General features: G+C 47.6%; 1 protein-coding gene across 1 annotated transcript; it reads left to right on the top strand.

Annotated features, from left to right (window-relative positions):
• The first annotated feature begins 223 nt into the window (after positions 1-223).
• Positions 224-19741, top strand: LOC135317468 (protein ELYS-like). Its single transcript, XM_064473762.1, has 16 exons — positions 224-344; positions 1550-1803; positions 4368-4548; positions 5336-5543; positions 6814-6930; positions 7893-7977; positions 9958-10108; positions 12550-12682; positions 12770-12951; positions 13425-13480; positions 15628-15718; positions 15806-15895; positions 16973-17068; positions 17835-17928; positions 19396-19519; positions 19646-19741. The coding sequence occupies exons 1-16, from the start codon at positions 224-226 to the stop codon at positions 19739-19741; spliced, it is 2079 nt and encodes a 692-aa protein (XP_064329832.1).
• The last annotated feature ends 516 nt before the right edge of the window (positions 19742-20257 follow it).

The raw sequence follows: 20257 nt of genomic DNA, 5'->3' as shown, positions 1-20257 counted from the left end.
TTTTTGTTGGTGATCTCGTAGGCATCAGAAAAGCAAAGGATTCTGCTTTTGCTCTGCTGTGAGATCCAAACCTGTCCTGAGTGCCCTTTTGTTAAGGAAAAGAGCCGCAGGAGGTGGACGGGAGATTATTCACGGCAAAGGGATGAAAGTTCTGTCAATCTCAAAAATGTCGATGGCTGTCAGGAGCCTCTTTTGGCATTTTCTTCTCTATTCACAGTGAAGAATGCGAGACCTCGCGGCTCAGGTAACGAGCAGCCTGCTGCAGTTTCCCGAGGTGACCATTCAGGCTCTTGGGGAAGATGAGCTCACGCGAGGGTCTGTGCTGCGCGGGCGGTTTTCCAGAGGTGAGCCTTTTCCTTGAAATTGGGTCTTGCTGTGAAGTTGTTACTGCCTGGAGGTGACCTGAGGCACGGGGTCACAGCATCAGCTGTGTCAGGTTGGTGCTGCTCAGGTGCGTCAGGTTTTGAGAGAACGGAAAGGATGAACTATGACAAAATGATGAAAAATGTTAACATTAAAACATTAGTAGAGTTAAACTTTGAAAGGACAACAGCCTGCGGCAGTCTTGAGCTATTAAAATAACACGGGCAAGTCAGTGAGCCCTCCTCAACTTCTAATGGAATGAAAGGCAGTTTACAAAAAAGTCCTGGTGTGGTTTTGGGCTGTATTTATTGGTACCATCATAACATCCCGTGCAGAACTACTTCTCCCACAGTGTTAGAGAGGCAGCCCCCCCTGCTTTTTCTTTCCTAGCCTGACTAAAAACAGAAGGAAGAGGAAAGCCCTGTTAGGCGCTGCAGCCAGGTTTGCAGATATTTAATGGGACGCAGAGGAGTGTCCCGGGAGAGCTGCTGAGAGCGGCTGAGCAGATGAGGTAGCTGACTTTGTCGGTGATCTGAAGGTAGAGCCGGGGGCCTGCCTGGGTGTCCGGGCTTCTGCTGAGACCATGTAGAATCTCTCTGTGTGACTGTAAGTGCAGTAGTTGAGTTAATACTCCCTTTGTGTTGGAAGTAGTTCAGTGAAACTAAATGTGCTAACTTCTCTCTGTGATCAGCGTGTGTAAAAGTTGAAATTGGCTCCCGCAGTGCCCATTTTAAGGTAATTCCTTGTTGAAGTCCAAACCCCTGCCCAAAGTAGGCGTGTGTCGAGCAAAGTTAGTCAACTAGAAAAGAATTGGCTGAGATTTTGCCATATTTGAAGTATGCTTTAGGAGTTGTATTCTCATATGTATTTAGATGATTTCTAGCAAAACCAAGCTGAATATGGTATAAAGACTAGAGACCAATCTATTGTAATCTTTATCCCAAACAAGCAGAATTCTTCAGTGCAGGAATGACAAGTCCAAATGCAAAATAATAAGGTGGTTCATTTTACGATGCATTGGTTGAGGATTCAGTGGGTGATTTTCAATAATCGACTGGAATTCGGTAAGCCTCTCTTGCTCTGTGAGGTACTTCTGTTGAAGCAAAGGGGCAGTGATTGTGATTTTCCCGTTGTTTTCAACCCTCTCTTGGGAGTTTGCTTTAGCCAGCCTTTTCTCTTCTTCCAGGGAGAGATGGGCTGGCCTGGCTGGCGTGTGGCCCTCAGCTGGAGGTCGTGAGCGCTGTGACGGGAGAGCGGCTCTCTGCACACCGTTTCAGTGGAGCCCGTGAGCAGCCTCCCACCATCCGCGTGGTGAAGGAGGTTTCCTGGCAGACGGGAACGGGGCTGCTGGTTGGCTTGAGAGAAGCAGAGGGAAGTGTTCTCTGCCTGTACGACCTTGGAACATCAAGCGTGGTTACAGCAGTAGTTCTGCCAGGAAGGGTAGGTGCTTTTTAATGGGGGAAACGTTGTCAGGTGCTGCATAACGCTGTTTCAGGAGCAGCTTTGGAGCGTCCCTTTGCTAGGACGTCCATTTTCTCTATTGTGTCATCATACTGTCACTGCAGAGTGTCCAGTCGAGAGCACCTTGATGTGAAAGCGTGGGGTTAACGGTACCGTTATCCTTTGAGTTTGCTGAGAGTCAAACAAGTTTTCTGGTTTTACAGTAGAGCACGTAGTTACCTCATTCTCCACTTTGACAAAAAGGCCTGGAAAACTACCTTTTTTTTTAGCCAGAGTGACAAAGAACTCGTCCTCACCCTGCCTTTCAAGTGTTGGTAACATACATGTCCTGAATGGTTCATTATGTCAGAAATACTGTCTTTAAAACATCTCAGACTTCCATGGCTGTGCTGTAGCTGACTTCGGCACATTCCCAGGAGTCTCGGACTAGCAAGCAGGTGACTTTAGAGCAAAGCACATTTTTCTGTTGACTTAGGATGGGAAAAAACAGGCTTCACTGCGTTACCTGGCAGGTGGTTACAGACTGACTTTCAGCCTGAAGCCCTTGAACCTCTGCTTATTGCATATGGTGCTTGTGCCGGTGGGATACTCTGGTGTAACGTTGCTAATTTTCCCTGCCTTCTCTAACCCATAAACTCAGATGACGTCCTTTCCCCTCGGCTCCTTATCTGAGTGTAGACAAGAGTCACCTTAAGGTAATGGAACATCAAGGTTCCCTCTGTCTTTACCACCTTAGAATCTGCGACAGATAAATACTTCCGTATTACTCAGCTTTCCAGAGCGTGGTTTGGTTTGACTTGCTAGAATCCAGGCGGGGTTTGTTTGTCTGTAGCGCTACAGTGTGACTGCTGGCAGTGAGCGTTTGTGGGGTGGTGCTTTCTAACGAGCTGAGCTGGGTTGGTGCTCCGCTGTGTGGGTTTGCCGATCGTCCTGATAAATCTCAGCGTTTGAGATGGAAAGGCAAGCTGTGTGCTGACATAGACGTGCAGTCATTCAGACTTGTAAAAGCAAATCTGAATTGAAAATATTAATGGTATTAAATTGGTTTATAAGGGTTGCATGTTTCAGAGCTCTGGAATGGTATTTTCCCCACTCTTGCTGGTTTGTGTGAGGCAGAAGGGCAGCATGCAGAGTCAGGGAGCTGAGGCAGGATTTCTGCATTCGTTCCCAGAAGGAGCTGGCAGCAGTGTAGGAGAGTGTGCAAAGCCCAGCAACAGCCTAAGCATCTCTGTGTTATCTCAACAGGTTTTTTTCCATGCTAATTTCAAAGCACAGCACTATACGAGCTAGAGTGAAGAACATTAACTCTATCCCAGCTGAAAGCATGACAGAAACAATATAAAGTTGTCTCAAATACTGCGGGCACTTCTAGGAGTAGAATTCTTGTGGCCCAGGGGAAAGGTAAATTCTGTAGCAGATTGCCAGGCAGCGCAGTCACAGCAAGTGCTTGATACGGGAGAGGAGAGAACTTTGGGGCTTCGAGGTTTGGTCAATTTTTCCCCACCTCTGGGGAGAAAAACCAATCTATATAAAAAAAGGACTCCTTGTGGTGCTCACTGCTCTGTTCCGTTGTCGTGTAACAGGTTGCTGTTGATGTAAAGCTCCCTGGTGTCACTGTGTGACATTATGCAAGGAGGCTGAAGGGCAGCCCGTGTTCTTTTGTTGTGGAGCCTTAGTGCAGGAGCCCTCACGTGCTGGTGTCTCTGCTGGAGCCGTCAGGGCTGTCCCGGGAGGGGCTGCAGGTGCGGAAAGGTCTGTCTTCATCAGGGCCTTGTACTAAAGCTGCTGGCAGGCAGCTCCGCGTGTTACAGAGCAGCGTGCGCTTCTCCTCAGCCGGAGCTGGCTTTTGGCGAACCAGCTGCTGGGCTTTTTGCCGCTGTTTCGGCACTGAAAACTTTTCTGCTTTCCCTGGTTGCTCTGTTGATTCTAAATGAGGACTGGTGTAGCTTTCCCTAAGCTGGTATCTCCCTTCCGCTCTCTGTAACAATACTCCCTTGCCGTGGCAGCGGTGTGTCTCCCCTGCAACTTGGCCGCTGCCGCGTCTGACTGAGAGCCGAGATTTGCCCTAGTACCTGTTTGGCAAAGAAGGCGTGGGCTGTATCCCAGTGCTGACGGGCTGGGGGCCGTGGGAGAGCGAGAGTGAGTTTGGCCTTTCTTACTCCAGTCCCTTAAATACGGTCAAGTTTCTTGCATTTAACGGATTTTCTGTGTTGTCTTCGAGTTAATGGTTTCTAAGTAGAAAATGGAACTTGGTAAGCTGTAATAACAGACTGCACCATTGCAGTTGGAGTGAGCTCAGCGAAATCCCTGCAGGAAACCCCGTAAACGGAAGGCAGTAACGGATGTTTGTACAGGACATTTTTGGGGGTTGGTTGGTTTGTTTGTTTTGTCTGGATATAATTGGGATCAATGCTGTGTTTTTAAGTCTGAGAACCCTGTGTTTACTTTCTTGCTTCTGATGGGCTGATTCTGGCTTCACTTTTGAGTGATTTCTCTCAAAGCTCGTCAAAGAGCTGAAATACTAACTTGTAGTTTTCCTGTAGGTAACTGCTGTAGAGCCCATAACTAACCCCGGAGGAGCCAGCGCGAGGCCTTGGCACCTGCACCGGGCTCTGCAAGGGTTTGGTGGCGTGGCAGCGGTGGCGACAGATGTTGGTCATCTGCTTGTGGTGGACCTTGGTTTGGATGATCTCTCTTGCAGTCAGAGGGAGAATGAACCATCGGGTGAGCTTGCGGTTTCTAAACTTGAACGGAAAAGTAAGAAAACTTGTGTCTTTTAAATCAACAACACGCATCCCACTTTGAAGCTACTGCTGTGCAGACGTTTATGACTGCTGATGACAGGTGGCGGTTTGACATCGTCTGGCCCTGAAAGGATTAAAAATGGGAGTGGCTTCATACTCCTCCTAAGGTTACAAATACCCCCTCCCACCAGGGTCCCTCTGTCACGGTGATTCTCACCAGTGAGGGGTAGGAATCTGACCATCCGAGTCGGTGCAGCTGCCTGACAGGAAGGTGTGTCGGACGTGCCCTGTTTCCTGGGAATGTTCTTCTGCTTCTGTTCATTGACTCGGGGCAAAGTTGAGGCTTGTTTTTTAAAGTAAATATGCCTTACCAAAATCCCTGCATTTCACCAAACGGAACCTGTACTTGGTGTACTCGGATTGCATACGCTGTTTTTGCTCTTACAAGAGTGGCCTCGGGAGCTGGTCTCACTTCAAGTAGCTTCACCATGAGGCCCAAACTGCTGATGTGCAGAGCCCAGGAAGAATTTGTCTATGGAGGTTTCGCTTTCACCTGGTTTTGAAATAGGAGCGAGGATACCTGTCCAGTCAGAGAGTTCCTGTGTGCTCTGAATGCGTACAAAATGGGAAGAGCAGACAAAGTATTGCATCAATGGGTATTTTGCCGGGGACGGTAGAATTAGATCATCCATGTTGTCACGTCAGTGTTTCAAATGCAACCTGAATGGCCTAACGCATTCCTTTATTGTGTGGTTTTGTGCGTGCAGGTCTAACAGTTGTCACTAGAGCTGCTGCTGGCGTTTCACAAGGAAGAGCAACCGTGAGCAGAGCAGGGAGACATCTCTACCTTCAGTTACAGTGTCCTTCAGGAACAGCGCTCTCGACCCTGTGCTACATCAGCAGAAGCAACCAGCTCGCCGTGGGTTTTTCCGACGGCTCCCTGTCACTGTGGAATATGAAAACTCTGCAGCGGGAGTAAGTCGGCCTTTGCACTTGGTCACGCCTGGAGGTGCAGGGCTCTCAAGGCTCTGCTTGAGGAGGAAGTCTGTTAATTTAAAGAGCCCTTTTTCAGGGAGGGAAATGTGGAGTGTAATCTTGGCCTGTTTAGGAATCCCCTTCTGAAGTAACCATTGAGCCATACCTGGATTCAGTGGGCCGCCTTCTCCCCAGCGGGCTGGGATTGTTTTCCTTATTGTGCCCGTGGGCTGAGGAACTGCGGAAAGCTCCCTTCTCTGGGTTCTGTCAAGCAGTCAGGGTGTGAGAGAGCTGCTTTCCATAAGGCAGTTTGTTCCACCAGCAGTATTCAGTGACAGCAGGAGTTGTGTGTGTTTCAACGAAAGAGATTGTAGACATTATTTCTCAGAACCAGCTCCTGCAATGAGGGCACCCATTGAAAGGCTGAAGTATGTTAATGATGGGATTGTGGTGATCATATTCTTTAAAGCGTCCCGGTTGAAAGGAGTGAGACGTGAAGGATCAAGAGCTGATCTGTGGCTGAAAAGACATTCTCTCCCACATTTCAGCCTCGAGCAAAAGAGGGGACTGACCCATGCCAAGGCAGCGATGCATGGGAATGAAAGTCTGCTTGGAACACTTGGAGGGGGAATAAGGGTCATGTCAAGGGATAAGCAACAGAGAAATGAGGGAGATGATTTCAGCTCTGCCAAAGAGCAATCCCCCCTGGAATATCTGACCCAATTCAGATCGGGATTCACTTAAGCAAATCTGCAGTGACTCACCGGGAACTATTGGCGGCATGAATAGAGAGTGGAGGGATAGTGAGGCGGCAGGAATAGATTGTGAAGGTGCAAGGAAGGTTGAGAAGTCTGGAGGAGAAAGGCTTTAGATAGTCCAAGTAAAGAAACAAGACACTACTTTTGTTTGGCGCTGTTTTCAGCGTGTGCAGAAGAGAGGCTGCATTTTCAGTTCAATATTGAAGCAGGCGACAAGAGTAGGAAGAATCTTTTGCCTGGCAGCTGAAGGAATCTTTCATGTTCCTGCTCCGCAGGCAGAGGAGGAGATAAAGCCAGGTTATTGCCCGTGCTGGACAGTAATTTCCTCACCTCGTGGCTGTTGCATCAAAAGCAGTCGCTCCCGTGACTCCCTTGTTTGAGACGGGAGTGTGACCTTCTGTGCCTTGAGGAGAAGCACGTCAGGGGCTCTTTGCTCAGAAGATGCTTCTCCCCTTCTACAAACAGGCAGGGCCACCAGGCTCACCTGCTTTCTGTTTTTGTTAACCCTGCAGGCACCACTGTCAGCTTGAAGGAGGAAGGATTCCTGTCTGCGCCGTTACTTTTCAAGAGCCTGAGCACGATCCTCGCAACTGTTGTTACTTGTGGGCTGTTCAGTCGACGCAAGAAAGGTGAATAAAAGCTTACTATCGGCCACTGGGATTTTTTTTTTTTTTTGAGTATTTGTTCACCTAGAGTTGACCCACGTGTATTTGTTTTGTTGAATTAGCCATGCAGGAGATTCTCTCCGGTATGGAAGGGGCTGACGGTGCGATTTGTACAGGATGTAACAGGGATGGAGAGGGACCTACTAGTTCCTCCCTGCTGAAAGGCAGCAAAGCGACAGTGGCTCTATTTCTGTGCTGGCATTCTTCAATGGCTTCCTTTGTTTCCTGATGACTGCTTCATGATTTGCCTGATATTCACACCGTGGTATGAAAATACCATGGAGCGCAGTGGAGGCTGCAGCTCCAGAGCACTAAAGGTGCGGATCCACCAGCCTGCTGCCCCTAAAGGAGGAGGTGACAGCACGGCCGGTTCCCTGGTGCCAGCCTGAGCCTTGGTGAGCCAGCTCAGCTCGGCTGGCAGGGAAGGTGCTCAGCAGCCAAGTCGGTGGTTTCCTGCTGGGCTAATGACTGAAAGGAGGGTGTGGAAGGTGCCGTGTGTGCAGGGGAGGGACTGGAGCTTTGGTGGGAAGGGAAGGGGAGAAAGATCTGCCCCTTTCAGCATCAGCAAGCTATTTACTCAGCTCGGCTGCTCATGGAGTGGCAATCTTTTTCAGTTTGACTGTAAAGCAGTTTTGATTGCGAGCTCTTCAATGCGAAGAGCTGTTCCCAACCATTTTTACTCCACAGAACATCTTGAAGCTTCCAGATTGTATGGGTAGCCTTTGCCCCAGAAGCTGTTAGTGTCCAAATTTCCTCCTTTGTGGTTTAGCAGCTAAATGTGACCAATTGTCATGCTTTGGGAAGGGCTGTTTTTCTTTTCAGCAAGACAGTGCTATTCAGGAAACCTCAGCCTAGACCTAAGGAAAGGGTAACGAGGACTATAAAGCAGCTTTGTAACCAAATGTCATCATTTGTACCTTTTCCAGTGAAGGCGATGCCGTGAGTTTACATCTGTTGCAGTTAGCGTTCGCAGACAGGAGGCCCTTGGCTTCAGGACAAGTCATGTACGAGGTAAGACGTGCACGTCCGTGAAAGGATGGAAAGAGTCCTTTTCCCTAAGGGAGTATCAGTGAAGTTGGCAGGGGGAATATTGACCATGACAATTCAGAGATGACTTAAAAAGAAAGAATCTTTTGCTGAGTCTTCCCGGGCACGGCCTTTGTCCATACTTTTTGAAAAGAAGTCGTACAATTTCATACCGCCGTGTCGTGTGTTCCAGCCAGGGCCGTCTGCAAAGAGCCCGTATAAATTCAGTTCCTGAAGAGGCAGCAGCTTTTACAAATAAAATGATTCTTCATTTAAACACCAAGTGAATGGCATGTAGGAAGAGAAGACAGGGCTTTGAGTAGCTCTGTTTAACCAAACTGCAGAGTTGAATAAGGTTCTGTCTGTCTCCCTTCCTTAAAACACGGGCGTACAGCTTTATTCTGTTCCGGTCTTGAGGTTTAAATTCTTGTTTTCCCTTTGAGCTCTGTCAGCAGGACTTCACATGACGCTCACCTGCAGGGTCTCTTCAGTGCTGGTCCTGAAACTTAGTAGCTCTAAAGAGAACTCTTTCTACTTTTTGGCTGCGTTACCTACGAACTCTGCTCTTGAAGCCAGCAAAATAGGCAAATACAGTAAAGAGTGGTCTGATTTGGTCAAAAAAGTATATGTAAATTTTGAGAAGTGGCTCCAAAGAGGTTGTGTTTAAAATAGAGATGAACTAGCCTTACCTCTCTGTTATCTAACAGATAGAAGACGCGTTTTTAGAACGTATCATTTTATTCAGTGTTACGCCTGAAACCCTTGCAAAATCTTTTGGATGGGAAAGTAATCTTAATTCAGAGCATGTCTTTCCTGTTGAGGTGCGGTAGGAGAGGATCTGTGCTCTACAGCCTTGATATTTATTAGTAGGATTTCCTAGAATGGTTAAGAGAAAGCTTGCCTGTTCTCAGAGTAGGTGAGTTACATGTAACATATCAGGTCATACGAGAATGGATTGTCTCACGCCAGTTCCTTCTAGAGCTCTGAAACTTTAGGAAACTTGGGTAGAATGAGGTACAATCAATTTTTTTATTTTCTGGTAGGTTTTTGGAGATTTTTAGCTGCTTAGCTTTTGGTTTTGGTTGGTTGGTTTTTAACTGTAGAGCTGCTCTTTGTCCACAATCCACACACCCATGTGTTGTAGGGTAGAGCATTTGACCAAGTGCTGTATTTGGAAAGACAGTATTTCAGTCAATGCTTGCTTAGCAATTGGTGGTCTCAGAGGTTCCACACAATCCTGCTGGAGTTTCTGTAGGTCTCAAAGTAGTTGGCTGACTCTGTAGTAATTCGTGCCCCTAAACGCCTTGCCCACGTGCATGCCATGTCCGCCGGGTTGTTTTGCTGTTGGCTGCACTTGGTGAAGGCAGGGAGGCATATTTCACCCTTTAGTCCCTGAGGAGGTGAGAGGAGGAGCTGGCAGGAGCTGACGTGGTTTGAGAGAAGAGTGTGACTCAGTAAGACGTTCTCATGGCTACTCCCGAGGGATGGGCTTTCACTCTAGCGGTGTGTGCCTATAGATAATGCCTCGCAAGAGAGCTTTGGCTGCTGGAAGGCCGTGACTCCTCTAACTTCATCAGTTCTGTGATCAAGTCATGGAGCAAAGCGCTTTGCATGCCTATGTATGGCATTATTTCAGATCTCTCTTTCTAGATAAATACGTAGGTTTGTGAAGAAACCGGGATGGTGCAAGGAATTCTGCAAAACACATTTAGAACCAGTAATGCGAGGGAAATGCTCAGTTCTGAAAATGTGCAAAGCTTTTACGGCCAAACTTACCCGTTACGGTTTGACACTCAGTTCTCTTGCTTGTCAGCTGTAGTTTCTCTTTGCCATCAGATTAAGCGCCTGGGAGAGATACAGTACAATATGCAGGTTCTATTAGACATAGACATTCTTTCCTACTGAGGTATAATGTCTGCTTTTCTCTCAGAATGACCTTTCTCTCGCCTGTGATTTTTCCCGCAGGGTTTGGCATCCTGTGTTGAAAAGTACAGTTTGGATCTGACGGGTGGAGCCTTTCCCTTGAGAGGGCAGGGCAGCAAGGCCAAACTACTCAGCTGTCAGGCTGTAGAAATCTTTCCCAACTGCATTGACAGAGAAGGCAGCGTTGATGAAGGTTTGTTCCTGATGCCCGTCTTTGGTTGTTCTAAACTAACTGGTTTTGGCATCCAAGCAGTGAATGCTGTTCCATACCCACAGCCTGAAAGTCTTCAATATCTGTATAGACTAACTTCTTGGGCTTATTTCAAAGGAAAAACTGGGTGCTTAGGTTCTGTGGGACTTGTTAAAATAAACCCTATTTTTCCCTTCAATGCTTGCTGACATGCTGTAGCGATGTATGGTGGGGTCACCTCTATAACACCTGTCAGTCATTTTATTCCTCCAGCTCTCGTCTTTGAACAGTAGGATCATCCCCTCCATTGCTTAGGAATGTTCCCTCAACTTTCTTTTTTCCCCTCTTCCAACCTATGCCTGCACCTGCATCCAGCTGGCGGCCGGTCACGAGTGCTGTTCCCCAGGGCTCGGTCCTGGGGCCAGATCTGTTCGATACCTTCCCCAACCACCTGGATGAGCCGGCAGTGTGCCCGCGTGGCCAGGAAGGCCACCAGCATCCTGGCTTGTATGAGAGAGAGCGTGGCCAGCAGGAGTAGGGCAGTGATCGTCCCCCACTACTCGGCGGTGGTGAGGCTGCACCTCGAATCCTGTGTTCAGTTTTGGGCCCCTCACTCGAGAAAGATACTGAGGCGCTGAGTGTGTCCAAAGAAGGGCAGCGAAGCTGGTGAAGGGTCTAGAGCACAAGGTTTAGTTGGGATCTTAGGAAAAATTTCTTCACAGAAAGGGTTGCGAAGCAGTGGAACAGGCTGCCCAGGGAAGTGGTGGCGTCACCATCCCTGGAGGGAGTTAAAAGACGTGCAGACGTGGCGCTGTGGGACAGGGTTTAGTGGTGGGCTTGGCAGTATGAGGTTTACAGTTGGGCTCGATGATCTTAAGGGCCTTTTCCAACCTAAATGATTCTACGAGTCTATGATCTGCCTGTGCACTTTGCCCTCTCTGTGTCTAATAGGTTCCTACACCTACAAGCTCTTAAAGCAAGAGCTTCTGGCTTCCCTTGTCCGGATCGACAGTTAAAACTCCTCTGGTGTCTTTCATTCCCTTGCAATAATGAGATGTGCATCTCTGGGTTTGCACATCCAGTGATGCTCTGAGCACATCTCTGAGCCGGCTGCAGTGATAACTTTCACAGCCTTTTGTTTGGGTGTGTGAATGCCCTTCCCTCTCTTCTTACTGGCCTTAACTTATGTCTGCTGTTACAAAGACCACACTGGCATGACTTTCTAGGCTATTTGTGTTTATTAGCTTTGTCTTAGTCCTGAAGAGGCAGCTTCCACCTCTTTTGGGGTGCCATCCTCTAACAACAGCGTGTCAAAATCTAATGAAAACCCCTTTGGATTTTCTCCACCTGTGTCATGATTCTGAGGAGAGGGCCTTCTAAAACCTTGTCAAAAACAACCAACAGGCGCACCCACCAAAAAACCCAAACCAAAACCAACAAAAAAGGCCCTTTCGGTCCTGTTTTCATGAAGCCTGAGGCATGGAAAAATGCTTGTCATTTCTCTGATGGCTCCTCATTAGCTTTTATCCAGAAACTATTCAAGTTGTAGGCCCACATGAGCTTCTGTTGGATGTGGGTTGAGGTTAGAAATGAAGCTGGCTTCTGATTTATGAAACTAATTGACATCTTCAAAGGCAGTTTCAGCGGCTCACACAAGTGAAAGGGCACAGAAGTTCACGATGACACACAGTAAAGCGTGGGAGGCTCCCTGAGCAGCCCTGATGAACTCAGCAGAGAACAGAGACCCATTTTGCCAAACGACCTGTCTCCTGGTTCCCTACTCTGTCAGGGTAAAGGATGCACCCCCCACTTTGCTCACATCTGGAGAATGCCTTCTCCCCAGAGACGACAGACCATGCCACTTCTTGAGAGAACCCGAGTGTAACATGGTCAATGTTTGATGTTAAACTCTTTGTTCCAACCTCCTGTTTGTTGGGGTTGGGTTTTGGTGTTTGTTTTGTGTGATAATTGTGTTCTTTCATTCTGACTGTGCTGGAAAGGAGCTATTCGTAACACCCGTAATCGAGTCGAATCTGGAAATTAAGAATGCCAGCTGAGTGATCAAGTGTATACGACAAGAATTGGTATGCTTTCTAAAAGCAGCAATGTATGTTTTCCTAGGGTGGTGGGTTGTTTTTTGGGTTTTGTTTTTTTCTAACCATCTTGATGCACTCTTACTGTATGGGAAACTTGATTACCTGACAATTGTGTATTGGGTTTGTCTTAGGACGGATACAGGTTGAACTCGCAAAGGGGGGGGGCAGCATGACTGAAACCTATCACAGAGGTGATGCTGTGGTGTACATTTTTAAAATTCTTCTTAGTCAAGCGTTGCGTTTCATGAGTGACGTAACAGAATGAAGCCAAAATAGAAAGTGATGTTTTGAAAATGTCAGATAGATTGTATTTTCTCCCAATAAGAAACAATGTCTTGTCTTTTACAGTCATATCTCCTGACATCAGTGTCTCCGTCTTCAGCTGGCAAGTGAACACACGCGGCCAGGGAAAACCATCTACTTATTTGGGTGTATTTGACTTTGACTGCTGGTATGAGGCTCAAATGCCAGGCTCACTAAGGTAGGTTTTTATGAAGCTGGTTTCAGTATCCCTCCCCATAATTCACTGGAAAGTCGGCGTTTAGCTTCTGCGCTTGTTTTCTTTCAGGCCAGAAGAATCCCTTCAGGACTGCCCCTATTTTGCACTGTGGTCACTGGACGCTGTGACAAGCACGACTGCTCCAAACCTCCTTCTGGATGTTGTGGTGCAGGAGCGCACCCTAAGCTGGAGAGTTCCTCCTTCTTATCCACAACCTGAGCTGTGTTTTCACCCAAGCACCTATAATTTTGGTAGGTATTACACGGCTTTGAGTAGTGATAAGCTTAAACCGAGCTCAAATGCCATTTATTGCTTCTCCTGTTCACTGTTTGTCACGCAAAAACCCAACCAAACCGAAACACCCCAACCCCCACCCACCCAACTGTGATGACGTTGTACTGACCAAGTGTGTGCTGTTGTGACACCTGCCTGACAGGCGGCTGGGTCTGGGGGTTGGGTGCTTCTGTAACGCAGCCCGTGAGGTGGTGCTGGTGATCAGATGAAATGACTCTGGGCTGAAGCTCAAAGCGCAGCACCTCGATAGCCCCGGAGGTAAAATTTCTACACTCAGCCATTATTTTTCTAAAAAAGGCTGTAAGTGATGTCATGAGGAAAATGGGTACTCAGTTGTACCTTTCCAGAGGTTGCTGTGACAAAAATGTAAACTGGTGCTACCATCACGGTGAGAGTATGGAATGTTGTCCAACGTTCGTTGTCTCTGCAGATGGCACGTGCCTGCTGAGCTCTGGAGTTGTTCATGTGACGTGCAGCGGCTTCCAGAAGGAGGTGAGCTTTTACTGTGTCTTTATGGAGAATGTCAAGAGATGGAGCTTTCCTAAGCTTTCCATGGCGCTGCTTTCGGTGTCAGGGACCATGTAATGCTCCTCCTGCCCATCCACACGCGTAACTGCAATTGTACCCTGCCAGTTTTATCAAATGTAATGTTTGAGGTCCCCTCTTGGGAGTGTAAACCCACCATTGCCTCCCGTTGAAGCACGATCAGGGACTGAATGTCTAGAAAGGAAGAGAGCGCTGCTCTAGGATCAGGAAGAGAAAGTCGGGGAAAGCTGTTCCTTCTCTCTCATCAATGAGTGCAACTGCCTGCGTGGTCCTGAGTTTGGGTTTTGATCCCTGATGAGCTGGGAAAAGAGGACAGAACGGAGAAAAGGAAGCATCGTTCCCTCAGAACAACCTTCAGGCAGAGGAGCACTTGGTAGGAAGGGGAGAGCAGTCTTTCCCTGCCCTCATCTTCCTCTCTACTGGATTCCTCACCAGATCTGTGGGGGTGCGTTGGGGCAAAGCGCACTTGTGCACAGTGTGGTAGCGAACATGAACGTCTTGGCAGGTTGGCCTGGCCCATAGGCTGTTTCTTTTGCAAGCCTGATGTAGGCTCTTCCATTCAGATTGGGTGATCTGATGTCAGCTCCACGTTGGGAATAATTGGGAAATGCAGAAATTTGTCATACCCTTTGCTGAATTGAGACTAGATCATTCAGAGGCTTGTTAGGCATTTGAGCAGGAATTGCTTGTGAATGTGAGTAAGACAAATGTCAGAATTAGGGACAAGAAGCTTGGTTTGGGGTTTTGTTTGCCACCGTAAGTCGTACTCGGTGTGTTTCCTTGTCTGAGACTGGTTTTCAGAAAAAGATGGCAATCTGATGTGTGTATTTGAACGTGTAGAAATGGCTTTGAATGTGATGATTTTATTTAGAAGGGAAAGATACTTGTGAATGTGCTTAAAAAGCCAAAGAAAGAAGCAAACAAAAAGCAAAAGCCCTAAAAAGGACAATTTGATGAGGGCTCAGTCTTGGCCCCTCGGGACAAGAAGGACATAGAGTTGCCGGTGCGTGTCCAAAGAGGGCAACAAAGCTGGGGAAGGGTCTGGAGAACAGGTCTCATGAGGAGAGGTTGAGGGACCTGGGGTTGTTTGGCCTGGAGGAGAGGAGGCTGAGGGGAGACCTTATCGCTCCCTGCAGCTGCCTGACAGGAGGCTGTTGTGAGGTGGGGGTTGGTCTCTTCTCCCAGGTCACTAGCGATAGAACGAGAGGAAACGGCTTCAAGCTGCATCGGGGAGGTTTAGGTTGGATATTAGGGAAAATGCCTTCACTGCAAGAGTGGTCAGGCCTTGGAAGAGGCTGCCCAGAGAGGTGGGGGACTCACCATCCCTGGAGGTATTGAAAAGACATGTAGACGTGGCACTTGAGGGCCTGATTTAGGAGACATGGTAGTGTTGGGTTGACAGTTGCACTCATTGATCCTAGAGGGCTTTTCCAACCTTAAGGATTCTATGATTCTATGTTTCTATGTTCATTTCACCTGGAAGAAGTACCAGAACACCAGCTGCACTAAGCTGCTCCTTAACAGTGCACGTCTGTGCCTGCCTGTGCTTTGCCCTTCTGAAGGATCGCCACGGCATTAGAACACAGTGTTTGAAGCGCCTAAACCTGAAACCTATTAGAACATCAATGTTTCACTTCTTTTCTGTCATCTTGGGAAATGACAACTTAATGTTTGGGGTGTCGTAACTCCTTCATGTCTTCATAGCCTGGAAAGCTGCTTGATCTTGGCTTCGCTGCTTCCATGCAAACGTTGCAGAGTTCTGTTTGTTCTGTCCCCTTCGCGCATTCCTGATGGCAAACTTCTCTGCACCCCATGTGCCGTGGGTATAAGCAGGGCACGTTGCTGGGAATAGTTAATTGGAACGCAGTAAATTGAGAGGATAATGCAGAGGCATGCAAATAAAGATTAGAATTAGCCTTTGGGAATTTGACGTGTCAGGGGAAAAATTCCATGTGCTCCTCACAGCAACAAGCAGCCCAGCCTGTGATGCCTGAGTGAGTGTAGGGTTAGAAACAAGCACTTACTGTTGGTGGTTCGGATGTTGACAGCAGGTGGGATTCTCCTTTGATTTCGCCTGTTACTTTTAGGAGGAGCAGTTAGACGCGGTCTTGTCAGCTGCTGCCCAGACAGGTTCTGTAGGGCTTCTGACTGGCTGCATTAAGCTTTGGACATCTAAAGGTAAGACTTGTTATGTTTTTTTTATGTTGCATGGTTTCTTCGTTTGGAATTCTTGATTCATTTCTTTTTTGTTCTCTCTTTTTAAAGAGCAGCCAAGTTCTGCTGCTAATTTACAGTTTGCCCTTGACTGGACGTGGAGCAGAGTGATCTATACAAAAGACGAATTTGAGCAAATCTGTGAGTACTAGTGCAGCCATGCTGCAAACCTAGAATCAGTCTTTCCAGTTGAGCTCATTCAGTGATCTGCTGGTAGATGGTCTTGCCCGCAGATCTGGAAGTGCACTTTGAAACGCTGCAATGGCTCTGTAGGCTAACGATTTCATACCTGTTCTTGAAAAGGTGTTGCGCTGTTTGACGGCTCCTGCAGCTCCACTGACCCGCAGAGGTTACAGGCTCTGCAGCACCGCCAGTTGCTTTTGAGCAACCTTAGCACAGTCTTGAACTGTTTTCTAACAGAGGCACAAGAGCTCGCCGGAGAAGGTTTGTCACAGTATTTCTAACTCTCTGGTATGTCTTATGAAGATTTGGAACGATGCTGGGGCTGTAATTGTGGAAAGAGGAGCTTCTGTTGGTTTTGCTGATTGGCAGAAAGTCAGATGTAGCGGGGAGAAGGGGCTTAACTGGGAGGGGTTGGGGCTGCCACTTACCGCGCGTTGAGCTCAGGGCAAGAGTTTGTTGGGGAGCTGGTGCGAGTGGGTGGGGAGGCTGCGGTCAGCAAGGAGCTGTGCAAGCACCCGGCTTGAAATTACAGCAACGGGATGTGGCACTGTGACAAATACTCCCTTTGATTGTCAGCTAGCAGTGCGTGATTGCATGCAAATATTGGATTGGAAATGACTAAAATCAGAGAGGAAGCCTAAATGAGTAACATGTAAAGTGAGTTGCCTGAGTTTCTGTAGCTGTTTCTATTAGAACTTGTTCCTGGCATATTGAGGAGAAAAGAGAAAATCCCTTTGCTAGAGTAAACGTCTCTGCTACGTGAAGAACAGGTGCCTTATCCATGAGTGGATTTAGTAGTTCCAACTTCACTTTTTTTTATTAAACCTTTAGTGAATCTTCTTCTTTGTAAGGGTTGCTTGTGATTGTGGGCTTTTACTTCAGAGAAGGACGTGATACGGAGTGAAAAATGCACAGGCAAAGATTTCTACCGTGTTATTTTTCTACTTTCTCTTTAGTGCAATGAGGGGAGCTTTATAAAAAACAAAAGAAATTGCACACCAACAGTCCTCTTAAGCTTCTTTTCATGTTTTGCAGACTTGACACATAAGCTGGCGGTGACCAGCCTCGCAGCTGTGTATGCACGAGTGGTCCTCTGGTTCTGTGGGTCCCGCCTCCTGCCCGAGGGCTCAGGTAAGCCTAAACTGTCACGCGTCTGTAGCAGTCAGTGCTTCCTATGAACACCTGCTTCCCCATGGTTTTGTCAAGGCTTCATCAATACCAAGTCGTGCCCGTTCAGTGACAGCAGATGCTGAAGTTCTGCTGCTGAAATTGAGATTTCACTGTTTTTTCAACTGCGTCGTGTAGAATGATGGAAGCAGTTTCTTTCCGGGGTGTTTCTCAGAACCAGCACTAAGCCTCTGAGGGAGGGAGTTGCTCGTGCCCACAGCTTGAAATCCTTGGGATTGTAAACAAGTAACTCCTAAAGCACCAACACGGGAATGCTTGATTTTACAGTAAAAGCCTGACGTGCATGTTTTGAACTTTTTACGGATTGTTTGAGGAAAAAATACACCTTGGAAATAGTTCATCATTTGGATGGGTTATAAATCCTATTGTCAGCCTTAACTGCCTTACGCATGTTCACATGACATGTTTAAAAACCCATTCCCTTTGAGAACTGGGGGTTTTTTTTAGAGTGAACTTCAGCTGACACTACATGTTCTGGATGCCACATCACCTGTAAGCTTGAAATGGCACTTAGGACAAGGAGGAATTGACTCCTGTGTCGTAGGTCTCTTTTAGCAAAGGCAGAAGGAGGCTGGGCTTCTTTCAAAGCCGGAGGCTTGCCTGTGCTTTTGATGCTTAGCTTGTGTGTTCTTCTGTCTTTTTAGTCAAAAACTGTAGGTTGAAAATGTGATATGACTTCTTTAACTTACTTCTTATTTATTGCCTGTAGGTGACGAGATGCGTTTCTCTAGACCTTTCTACAATTATCCTCTGATTCGGAGCTACTACGCTGGTCATCGACAGCAACTGGAGCATTTATCAAGGTAGGACGTGCAGGAAAGCTCTAGAGCAGTTCCACTGCAAATTCAGAAGCGGCAGCAAGTGGCTTTTCCATCAGCAGCTGTATTTGCTACGCTTCATGCATTTGCTGGCAACACTCTTGACTGGAGTGATGCGTGTGTCCTGCTGAACAGAGGTTCCTTTCCCGTGTTGAAATGTTGATATATACCTCTGCTTAGTGCCCTTTGTTGGTACCATCATTGTTTTGACGTGCACGTAATTCATTGGCAATTCTGTGTCATTTGTTACCACTGGAAAAGGTCGTGTGGTGAGGACAGGATCAGTCACGGCCAGGTCAGCAAGGCACGGCCTTTGCAGAGCAATTGTCCTGGGCACAGAAGAAAGCGTGTTTTAGAAACAAACAAAAAACAAAGCAAAAATAATCTCTCTGAATGACCAGTGATAGATGGCGATAAGGGGATTGGCCCAAATCTCCCACTCCCAAGCACCGCGGTGTCGTTGAAGGAGATGGGCAGAGTCACATGCAGCTGGCACGGCCAGCGCTCTCCTGGCGACTGGATAAAAGCCCCTTCCTCACGGGAGCTCCCTTTCCTGGGCTGGCTCACGAGCATAATGGTGATGTGCCTTGGGTTAGGTGAGAACAGATTTTTCTTTGGCAACTGTTCTGTAACCTAAAGAAAGTCCTCAAGTAGCCGTGGCTGTGGCACCGTGAGCAAGGTGCAGCAGGAGGAGTCCAGGTGGAAGCTGCTCTATGTCAGGCGCTGGCTTTCAAGCTCCTCTTCCTGCGCGTCCTTCTCAGGTAACTCTCGTACAGGCTCACGGGCTCCTTAGAAGCACCACCTCCAGCGTGCTGCTTCTGCTCGTCCTCCTCGGGAAATGAAAGGCTGGCGTCGCAGCCCGCAGGAGCCTGCGATGGGCTTCTGAGGAATGCAGTGTTTCACAGGCCAGCCCTCCGTCACTGTGATGGCACGTGCAGAGGCGCAAACGTGCTGCTTCAGGGGATACCAGAATTCAGCTGCGGGCTCAGCTTTCTGACCGTGACTGTTTTTCAGTAACAGAAGCGAGGTGCTGAGACCAAAGCCTGACATTGCCGTGCTGGGGTCTCACCGCTGTGCGTGGGAACACTCCCGCTGGGGGCGTGAGGTTTGGGGTAGCTTTGCTCACACTGCCCTTGTATTACAAGTAATGCGGCACAAAAGAAAAACTGAAAACTAAAAGGTCGCTGCAACTTTCCCCTTAATAAGGGAGCTTTTTGGATTCCTATTTGGAGCTCCTTTAATAATTCACTAGGATCTAATGAGCACCTTTCACCTGACTCCGAAATTTCTTTCCAGTCTATTTCAAGTCACGATCGTGCCTTTGTCTGTTTGTTCCTTTCTTGGAGTCGTGGGAGCTTTAGCTGGGTTTGTTTTGGCTGGAGGAAATCTGTGACACCGAGAGGCCGCAATTAGTGTTTTCCTCTGTCAAATCCTCGCTACGTTTTGTTCCAGAGGCAAACGGGACTCTGACTGCCTGATGATCGATGGGATGGTTTCCCAGTTGGGAGACCGAGTTGAGAAGTTGTGGCAGAGAGAGGAAGGAGGAACGGGGAAATACCCACCTCCTAGCTTACAGGTGAGTGTTGTGTTCCCTGAAAACAACCACCACCACCACAAACCCCAGCCCCAGCCCAGCCCTCCCCCAAAGCCAATGATTTCTCAAAGACAGGACTTTTAAAAAGCTTCTACCTTTTCATTCCAGGCACTGCTGGAGCTCTATTTGCTAGAAGGCGTTGAAGAAAGCCACAAACATGCAATCGTATCCCTTGGAGTTATTTCTGTCACACCTCCAGTATAGGCGCATCAGGGGTCTGAAATGTCTGTCACCTACGCGTTCGATGCATTTTCTAATTTGTGCTTCAAACACACTGCGGATGAACACGTGTAGTTAAGAATTAAGTCGCAGACAGAAGCATTGTTTGATTTCTTTGTACTGTGGATTGTTTAGGAATGTTTAAAATGTTTTGTTGCAAAGTCTTTTCTGATGTGAGAAAACAGGTTTACTAAGCAATGTTAAAGGTAGAAAGCTCCCCTAGATTGTCTCAAAATGTAAACTGTTTTTCATTTTTGAAGCACCCACAGCTGTAGCAAACAGCTGCTTCCTCGAGCGATGCACTAGAATGTGCTGCTTCAGAGCAAAAGGAAATGCAAAATACATGTGTTTATATTATGGTAAATGTGTTTAGAGAATTTAAGATGGCTAAAACTAAAACCCTGATTACCATCAAGCTATTGGTGTATGGATCTTGCTAGGCTTGATTGTGTGATCAAATAGTAACCTTTTCCCACTTGCTAACATTCTTCTGCCTTATTT

Source organism: Phalacrocorax carbo, chromosome 26 (assembly GCF_963921805.1).
Source record: "Phalacrocorax carbo chromosome 26, bPhaCar2.1, whole genome shotgun sequence".
In the NCBI taxonomy this organism is placed as follows: domain Eukaryota; kingdom Metazoa; phylum Chordata; class Aves; order Suliformes; family Phalacrocoracidae; genus Phalacrocorax; species Phalacrocorax carbo.
Note: the sequence above shows the minus strand (reverse complement) of the source record. Positions and strands in the feature narration are given on the sequence as shown.